The sequence below is a fragment of the Physeter macrocephalus genome, chromosome 12 (assembly GCF_002837175.3).
Source record: "Physeter macrocephalus isolate SW-GA chromosome 12, ASM283717v5, whole genome shotgun sequence".
Taxonomy (NCBI): domain Eukaryota; kingdom Metazoa; phylum Chordata; class Mammalia; order Artiodactyla; family Physeteridae; genus Physeter; species Physeter macrocephalus.
In genome coordinates this window covers 13,041,247-13,051,278 of record NC_041225.1, presented here as the reverse complement: position 1 = coordinate 13,051,278, position 10,032 = coordinate 13,041,247, and the positions used below count along the sequence as shown (strand labels likewise).

The 10,032-nt window shown below is 42.5% G+C and overlaps 1 protein-coding gene across 2 annotated transcripts in view; it reads left to right on the top strand.

Moving 5' to 3' along the window:
* Positions 1-10,032, top strand: part of POLR1B (RNA polymerase I subunit B) — a 34,952-nt gene that overhangs the window by 16,252 nt on the left and 8,668 nt on the right. For both annotated transcript variants that reach the window (XM_055088877.1, XM_055088878.1), the window contains 5 exons: positions 2,469-2,640; positions 3,387-3,668; positions 4,790-4,923; positions 7,703-7,873; positions 8,452-8,613. In XM_055088877.1, coding sequence (XP_054944852.1) covers positions 2,469-2,640; positions 3,387-3,668; positions 4,790-4,923; positions 7,703-7,873; positions 8,452-8,613 — 921 coding nt within the window. The remainder of the gene's footprint in view (positions 1-2,468; positions 2,641-3,386; positions 3,669-4,789; positions 4,924-7,702; positions 7,874-8,451; positions 8,614-10,032) is intronic.

The window sequence follows — 10,032 nt, the reverse complement described above, 5'->3', positions numbered from 1 at the left end:
TGTGCTCCGCAACGGGAGAGGCCACAACAGTGAGAGGCCCGCGTATGGCAAAAAAACAAACAAACAAAAAAAACAACAAAACATCTCCGAGTTCCTAATCTGGTCAGTAATTAAATTCTGGGCTTCCCTGGTGGCGCAGTTGTTAAGAATCCCCCTGCCAGTGCAGGGGACACAGGTTCAAGCCCTGGTCCGGGAGGATCCCACGTGCCGCGGAGCGGCTGGGCCCGTGAGCCACGGCCGCTGCGCCTGCGCGTCCGGAGCCTGCGCTCCGCAACGGGAGGGGCCCCCCTGCCAGTGCAGGGGACACAGGTTCAAGCCCTGGTCCGGGAAGATCCCACGTGCCACGGAGCAACTAAGCCCGTGCACCACATCTACTGAGCCTGCGCTCTAGAGCCCGCGAGCCACAACTACTGAGCCCGTGCGCCTAGAGCCTGTGCTCTGAAACAAAGAGAATCCACTGCAATGAGAAGCCCATGCACCGCAACAAAGAGTAGCCCCCCCTCACCAGAACTAGAGAAAGTGCAGCAACGAAGACCCAATGCGGCCAAAAAATAAATAAATAAATTTATTTTAAAAAATAATTAAATTCTTACTTGAAGGTAATAACTTTTGTTTCTGTCTGCTCTGTCTATAAAATGAGATTGAAAAATTTTGGTAGCCTAGAATTTCCCTGATAAAAATTCAAATCAGGCAGAAGTTTCAGTCACCTTTAAAGACTATTACATTTCCCTCGTCCTTAAACTGAAGCATGTGGGTTCGTTGGGAGCCGGCCATGTTAGAAGTATCTTCAGTTGCACGACATTACCAAGGTGACCTGTTTCAGCAACAGAGGAAAGGAAACTTGAGACTTTTTCAGAGAATTCATTGCTTAAAAGTGTCTGATTTCCTTACCTTTGCCTCCGTTATACTCAAGCTTTTAAACCTCTGAATTCGGGACATGAAAGCAATCTTCAGAAGGTACACGACAGTGACCTGATATGAATGACCGTCTTGTATAACCATCTCAGTGAGTGTTGCCCAGAGACTGAGGTCCCTGTGATTGGGTCCGAGGCTGCTTAACAGGGTCGGGGAGTGAGGGACGCTGAAGTGATTCCCCTCCGAACTGTGAGAGCAGATGGGGAGATGCTCTTCTTCCTTCCCAGCGCTGCCTCGCTCTGCATAGGCTTGTCCGCCCATCTCTTCACATGAGCCCTTTTACCAGAGAGGCTGGTGAGCCTCATGGGAAGGCTTCCTGGAGGGCTCTCGCTTGCTTCCGCTTGTACTGAGTGTGCAGACCGCACAGGCAGGTCCACGATCACTCACCTGCAATTCCAGATCCAGAAAGTATGAGAACGAAAAAACAAAGGAGAATTGGCAGCAAAACCTGATCCGAACCAACAGGAGGCTGTTTATAACTTTCATTTGCTACACTTAGTATGACAGTTTGTGTCTCAGGGTAGAAATGTGTTTGATTATGAGCCAGTGCCTCAGTCTCCATCATGGGTGTTAGGTAATAAAAGGTCGGTGTGCCTGTCACCTTTCTGAAGCCTAAAAGATTCTTAATACTGAAATGCATTTGGCCCACGGGTTTTCAGCGGTCCGGTAATGCAGTGCTTCCTGAGGAAAAGTTTGTCGTGAGGCTGAAGTAAACGTGCAGAGCGCCAGCTTGTTGTACATGCCCAGCAAATGCTAGCCAACCTCGAAGAGACCACGGGCAGGCCTCTGACCCAGGAGGAAAGTTTAGCTCACTCTTTCCGCCTCCCCGTCTCCAGTTCCAGAGCATTTTACCCACATCTCTGTTCCTCATCTCTGACTTCTTTCCTCTTTTCTCTTTTGTTTTCTCTTCCTTTTCCATTATGTTTCAACTTTTATATGAGAAGAACGTGTCGGTCTTTCCTACTGGCTTGTCAGGGGTCCTGTGTGTTGGGTGTCATTTGGGGACTTCAGGCTCTTCTTAGTTGTTTTGTTCTTGGGACAGCGGGCTACTGCTTTGTCTCAGGGGTTTGTTGTTGTTGCCTGTTTCTGGGGTTGAAGGTCTTTTGATTGTTTGATAAGAGCATTTGAATTTAAAACTTTTCTAAGGCCCAAGAAAACCAGTGTGGATAATCTCGACTGGGAGCGATTTTGTTCCACCCCAAGGGACCTTTGACAGTGTCGGGAGGCATTTTTGTGGGTAAGCGCCAGGGGTGCTGCTGTAACATCCCACAGCTCACAGAACAGCCCCTCGTCACAAAGAACTATCCAGCCAGATGTCCACGGTGCCGAGGCGAAACTCAGCACTGCAGAGGTCTGCATCTTCTGTCTTAAGAAATGCCTGAGCTGTAATAGTACTTTGAAAAGCTGTTTTTTCAGGTTTATAGTTTAGAAGTTTTCCGTGTCAAATGTATGCATCAGTGGGCTTTTGTTATGGATGTGCAGGTTATGTAAGAGTAAATATCCAACTTGTGGTAATGAAAATACCTAAAAATTAAAATTTTTTCTTATTTCAGGAAAAACTGGAAGCATGGTTAGCATCTATTAAAATAGCTATAGACAAGAAGTCTCAGAAGACCAATGTGTCCTTAAACACGGAAAATTTGATGAAGATTTTTACTCTGGGAACAGACCTGACAAAACCATTCGAATATCTTCTTGCTACTGGGAATCTACGTTCTAAAACAGGTGAAATTAAATAGAGAGGCTTCATTTAGTTATGATTTTCAAATTATTTGCTTAATGTAGATTTATATATTGCTGAGAGAGATTCTTTTCAAAAGTGAACTTCTTACTCTCATTAAAGACAGATTTCACGTTGTAAATTTTGACAGGTGTATATTGGGCTGTAGACAGGCTGTCTGTATAGTTGAAATGTAATTTTAATGATCAAATGCATTTCCTGTGCCTCTTTCTAGAAAACTAAAGAAAGCTTAGATCTCTGAGGGAAGGTTAACTAGATGGGTTGTCTGGGAGGGTTGTTAGACATGCCCATCCCTAAACCAGTTGTGTTAGAATGACTGGAAAACTTTAAAAAGTGGTTATTGAGGGCCCAGAAATCTTTTTTTTTTTTAAACAGATGATACTGCTGCAGATTCCTTAAGGGCTAACAAATGCTTGTGTGTTATCCAGCCCTCTTGGATGAATCCCTTTAATTACCTGCTATTTTATTACTCATTTAATGTTTTCCCACAAAGGAGATAGTGTAGAGGAGATGGAGAAACAGTCGAGGCTAATACAGTTCGTGAAATGTGGGGATTTTTACCATGTTTTTAAGCTCTTCCCTTCACCAGAGCTGAGTAAACTTTGTGATAACCCACTCTGTGATCTCTAGTGTACTCTGAGGTTTTATCTTATTAGAGCCTCCAGTAAAAGATAGGCTTTTTCTTTCTCCTTAGGTTTAGCCCATTTTCAATGACATTTGTTTTATTAAGGTCTTGGCTTCCTGCAAGATTCTGGACTGTGTGTTGTGGCTGACAAGCTGAACTTCATACGCTATCTCTCCCATTTCCGCTGTGTGCACAGAGGGGCAGACTTTGCCAAGATGCGGACCACCACAGTACGCAGGCTGCTGCCGGAGTCCTGGGGCTTCCTTTGCCCCGTGCACACCCCCGACGGGGAGCCCTGTGGTCTGATGAACCACTTAACCGCCATATGTGAGGTCGTCACACAGTTTGTGTATACAGCATCTATTCCAGCTTTGCTCTGCAGCTTGGGTAGGTGGTGTACAGCAGTCTTGTCTTGTTTGCTTGTGTGGGTTTTAACAGGTGCAAAGCTATTAAGTTGTGCTTCTTTGGGGGTTGAGCAGAGAATTCTTGTAAGGGTGATGGGTGAAACACTGAGGATAACCTGTGACATTTTGTAAAGCACTTGCTGTCTTCAGAAGGTGTTGATGGCTCATGGAAGAGTGTTCTTTATTTAATTGGAGTCGATTCTTGGTATTTGCAGTACTTCTGTAAAGTCACCACTGGCACTGAATTAGCAGATACTGAGCCGTTGTTCCTGGGGAAACAAAAGATTAGGTTCCTGTGAGCCTCTTGTCACAGCGTTTTCATCAGCTGGGACATAGTCTTGCTTTATGTGTGTTTCTGTTTAAAGATGCCTTATTATTTAATGTATATTGTTGATTCATTAATATTGAGCTCTCAGCCAACAGCACTGTAACGATAAGCTTATCTAACACGTTTTTCCATGAGGCTCAGCACGGCCTCATGCTTAGGAACCAGCACTTTCACACTGTGCTTGAAGGCCATTATAAACAGCAGAATCACCAACAAAAGCACAGAGATGCAAAAAACATGGCGCTGAACAGAGTGCGGAAAGGACGCTTGTTTACAGTATGAGCTGAAACAGACAGCGCGTCACCTGTTTTGACCTCAGCTGGGAACACGTGTATCCGGCGATTCAGAATTTTCACTGCATGTCCTCAAATGATCAAAAAAGCGCCACTAGTATTGATATTGGGGTTACAAGTAAATTTTAGCAAATAGGCAAATTTGTGATATGAGAACAATGAGGATCAAATGTAATTAGATTTTTAGAAAAAAGTTAATATGCTTACATGGCTCAGAAATCCAAATACAGAGGGTATACAGGGAAAAGCCTCCCTTAAACCCGTCCCCCTGTCACTCTCCTCACCGGCTATTAGAGACAGTAGATTTGGGGGGGTCCTTGCTGAAGTGATTTAGATATTTACTCAGGCAATACAAAAACATTCCGGCTTAGAGACAAGATGACTAGATAGCTAAAATGATGAAGCACTTGTTGAATCTGGAGGGAAAGTTAAATGTTGGGAAAAGCATCCTGATGTGATCATTCCGTTTCGTCACTTCACCAGGTGTCACTCCAGTTGATGGAGCTCCACATCGGCCGTACGGCGAGTGCTACCCTGTCCTGCTGGACGGTGTCATGGTTGGCTGGGTGGAAAAGGAGCTTGCACCTGGCATTGCCGATTCTCTCCGACATTTTAAGGTGATCTTGAGTCTCTGTGAATTGTTCTGTCCTTCCGTCTTAGGTTTTCAGTCATTTTCTAGTTGTTGAGGTAGCCCCAGGGCATTCTCGAGTGTCAAGGGGACCAAGTCCAGAATCACGTGTTGCATGTAGTTGGCCTGTTTCTTCTCCTTTAATCTGGAACAGTTCCTCAGCCTTTAATATCTGACTTTTTTTTTTTGAAGAGTACAGGCCAGTTTTGTAGACACTCTTGTTTTATGTAGCTTTCTTATGATGAGATTCAGGATATCTTTTCAGGAGGCACTTGATGTTGGCTGGTCTTCCGGCTGGCGACATTAACTTTGATCACTTTAAGACTCTCTTCTTTAGATTAAGTCCACTGTACTATTTCTGATTTTTTCTGTAATAAGTAATATGTAGAGAGAGATTTGGAAGCTCTGTGAAAGCCCTTTTCCTCATCAAATTTTCACCCACTAGTTGATGAAGTCTTCGCAAATTTATTACCATTCCATTGATGATTCTTTGCTGAGTTACTTATTACTGTAATGGTTGCCAAATGGTTGTTTTCTAATGCCATCATTTGTTCTATGTTTATTTGTTGCTATTATGTAAGGTAGAGTTTTCCTGTTTCCATTTATTTATGTGTTCATTTATTAGCGTGGATTTATAGATGCTTATTTTATTTCATGAGTGTTCTCTTACTATCATTTATTTTGATGCTCAAATTGTATCAGATTTGGCCAGTGGGAACTACTTCGGACTGGTCCCTGGGTTGTTTTGTAAATATATAGAACAAAATTTATCATTTTAACAGTTTCCAAGTGTACAGTTCAGTGACATTAAGTACATTCGTATTGTTGTTTAACCATCACCATTATCCATCTTCCAAACTTTTTCATCTTCCCAAACTGTACCCATTCAACAGTAACTCCCCATTCCCTCTTTCCCCAGTTTCTGGAAACCACTATTCTACTTTGTTCATGAATTTAACTTTGCTAGGTACCTCGTGTAAGGGGTACATAATAAACCATACAATATTTGTCCTTTTGTGTCTGGCTTATTTCACTTAGCATAATGTTTTCAGAGTTCATCTGTTTTGTAACGTGTTGGAATTTCATTCCTTTTTATGGCTGAATAATAGTCCTGTGTGTGTGTGTACACACACACAGTTCTTTTGGGTGTATACTTAGAAGTGGAATTGCTGAATCATACGGTAATTCTATGTTTAATTTTTTGGCATCCATGGAGAAAAAAATTGTGAGATTTTCCCCTTAGACGCATTAAGTGTATTATATTAATTCATTCCCTACCAATGATCATTCTCTAATAATAATGATGAGTAATGAGTCTTAAATTCCTGGAATAAATCCCACTTGGTCATTATTTTAATACTTAATAAATACTAATACTTTCTCAAAGACTAATATTTTATTTAAGATTTTTTATAATCAACATTTACAAATTTCTGCTTTATAAAAAGAATTAGAAGGTCTTCCTTAGTTTTCAGTGCTCCGAAACAGTTTGTGCAGCATTGGGTTATCTGGTCTTAGGTCTTCTAGAATTCACTGTGAAATCATCTGGCTCTAGTGCTTTCTTTGGGGATAGCTCCTTGATACCTTTATTTCTAATACAGAAGTTGGTCTTTAATCTTTTCACCTCTGCTGCGACCTGTTCTGGTAACCTGAATTTTATTCATTTCATCTTGGTTTTAGAGAGATATGCAAAGCGACCCATAGTTTTAAAATTTTGTTCCAATGGTTTTTTTCCCCCTTTGCCATTTTTTACTCAATATATTCACCCCCCCCCCACTTTTGATTAGATCAAGTAGTGGGTACTGTTAATTTAAGAACTGATAATTGTTTGATTTATTAATTTGAACGTTTTTCTGTACTCTGCCTCATTAATTTCAGGTTTTACTTTCAGTTTGATTTCTTGTACTTTTTTTTGTTTTGTGGTTTTAGCTTTTGAGCTAAGAATTAATTCATTTATTTTCATTCTTTCATTTTATTGATAATCTAACTTTGAATCGCCATAAGTTCTGCTGTACTGGTTTTGTTATTTTTTCACATTTCTGTAATTTTAGTTTGTATATCTCCTTTCACCCAGGAGTTCATAGAAGGTTTTTTTTGCTTGTTTTTTGTTTTTTAAGTCCCAGGTGGAAGGGCCTTTTCACTGAATACATTTTAAAATAACACCAGTAATCTGTATTTTATTGATTGATTGATTGATTGATTGATTGTTTTAGTATTTATTTATTTGGCTGTGCCGGGTCTTAGTCGAGGCACACGGGATCTTCACTGCAGCATGCAGGATCTTTTAGTTGCGGCATGTGACCTCTTACTTGTGGCATGTGGGATCTAGTTCCCTGACCAGGGATCGAACCTGAGCCCTCTGCAGTGGGAGTGCAGAGTCTTAGCCACTGGACCACCAGGGAAGTCCCCAGTAATCTATGTTTTAGACATCAGAGGATAGAATTTCATTTAGTATGTCTACACACACATTCTTGGTTTACCTTTTCCCCAGTCTCAGTTGTACGCAGTTTGCCTGATACTGGGACTGAGCCCCCAAGAAAGTAGGGCTTTTGCCAACCCTGGATATGGGGCAAACGGCCATCTGTGTGGGGTTGAGACTGACAGGGCACTAGGTTTGTTACCTGCAAAACTGATTTAATTCTAAAGATGCTGCTTTTCACATTCGATCTGCTTCTCCACTATACCCACCTCCTGGGTGGCAGGGGAGACAGATGTAAAAAATACTTCATTTATTCTTAATTGAACTTTCTTTTTTTAATTGAAAACAGGTTTTGAGAGAAAAAAGAATTCCTCCCTGGATGGAGGTGGTCCTGATCCCCATGACAGGAAAACCAAGTCTGTACCCGGGATTGTACCTCTTTACCACTCCTTGTAGACTGGTGCGGCCTGTGCAGAACTTGGAATTGGGCAAAGAAGAACTAATTGGAACTATGGAACAGGTACATAGACTATGTGTGATTGTATAGTATGCAACTTTCAGAGACTTAGTAACCATTTCTTTTTTAAAAGTGTTACTGTTATAATTACAGTTGGGGCATTTGAAAGAAAGTCAAAGCTTATTTTCTGCCTCTTCTGTGACCAGCATGAAGCGGTTTTCATGCTCATCCAACTTGAGAGAGGGCTGGCAGTCACATTCCTTGCCTTTCTCATCCCGCTCAGCTCCCCACGTTCCTTGGCAGCCAGCTCTGCCTTGGGTGGTGAGACTGAAACATTCCGTTAGAATCACTCTCAATCTTTGCCTACACTTCTGCCATTGGAAAACTCTGGGCTTTGTGCTACTTAAAAAAAAATTTTCCTCCTTCCTATCTCCCTTCACAATTGGACCAGGGTAGATTTAGAATGAAGTGTGTAAGACACGTGGTACTTCTAACTGTGGATCCCTTCAGTGTTCATGATACTAGGTGGGAAGTTCTTCTTTCAAGTCTGTGAGAACTACACTCTGAGAGACAGAGCTAATACGTGTTAACATTCACAGTTATTTTGTGCCTTGAACTTCCTCGTCCTTCCTGTCTTCCAGATCTTCATGAACGTTGCTATCTTTGAGGATGAGGTTTTGGCTGGCGTTACCACCCACCAGGAGCTCTTCCCTCACAGCCTGCTGAGTGTGATCGCCAACTTCATCCCTTTCTCTGATCACAACCAGAGTCCGAGAAACATGTACCAGTGCCAGATGGGTAAGGTGGAGGGGAAGGTGGTGGTAGTCACAGAAGAAAAGGGCTTGTATTTTATTTTTAATTTATTTATTTTATTTATTTTTTATTTTTGGCTGCGTTGGGTCTTCGTTGCTGCACGCGGGCTTTCTCTAGTTGCGACGAGCGGGGGCTACTCTTCGTTGTGGTGCGCAGGCTTCTCATTGTGGTGGCTTCTCTTGTTGTGGAGCACAGGCTCTAGGCGCTCGGGCTTCAGTAGTTGTGGCTCGTGGGCTCTAGAGCGTAGGCTCGATAGTTGTGGCACACAGGCTTAGTTGCTCCACGGCATGTGGGATCTTCCTGGACCAGGGCTTGAAACCGTGTCCCCTGCGTTGGCAAGCGGATTCTTAACCACTGCGCCACCAGGGAAGTCCCTCAAATCTGTTTTTAAAAATTAAATCTGGGCTTCCCTGGTGGCGCAGTGGTTGCGCGTCCGCCTGCCGTAAAAATATTGCTTCTGCCTCATTCTCTCATCTCCTGAGACTTCAGTTATGCATCATATACGTTATACCTTTTAGTGTTGCCCCATAAGCCACTGGATTTTTGTTCTCTTTTTTCAATCTTTTTTCTTCAGATTGGATCATTTTTATTGATCTAGCATATTCACTGTCATCTAGTGCATTTTTATTTCAGATACTTAATTTTTTAGCTTAGAGCTTCCATTTGTTTCATTTTTATAGTTTCTGTTTTATCTGAGAGTCTTGTCTTCATTCATCGTGAACATATTTTCCATTACAAGAGCATAGTTATAACAGGTATTTTTAAATCATTGTCTGCCAATTCCAACATTTGGGTCATCTCAGGATCAGTCTCCATTGATTGCATATTTCTTGAGTCTTGGGCATGTTTTTCTGTTTCTTGGTATGTCTAATAATATTGGATTGGATTGTGGACAGAAAATTTGTTGTAAAGACTGGATTCTATTCTGTTCCTCGGAAGAGGGCTGGTTTTTAGATTACTGGAAGCTAGCTGAACAGCTGTTGGAAGTGCACTCTTTAGCCTTAGGTAGGCTGCTCGTGTCTGTCCCCCCCGCACATAGTGCTGGACGGAGTCCACCAAAGATTTGGACTCAGTTTATATGCAGAATGTAAGGCTCTCCCTTTATGGTTCTCTCCTTTCTGAAATTTCCCCCCTTACATTTCCAATTGCTGTCATGCTCTGAACTCTATTCCTTGATTCTTCAAGCCAATAAGACTGTGGGTTTCTGAGCTTTAGCCACTACACTGACTGAGCCATCAGGCAAAAAAATTAAAAACAAGAAACAAGACATTAAAAACTGAAAAAACTGGGGCTTCCCTAGTGGCGCAGTGGTTGAGAGTCCGCCTGCCGATGCAGGGAACACGGGTTCGTGCCCCGGTCCGGGAAGATCCCACATGCCGCGGAGCGGCTGGGCCCGTGAGCCATGGCCG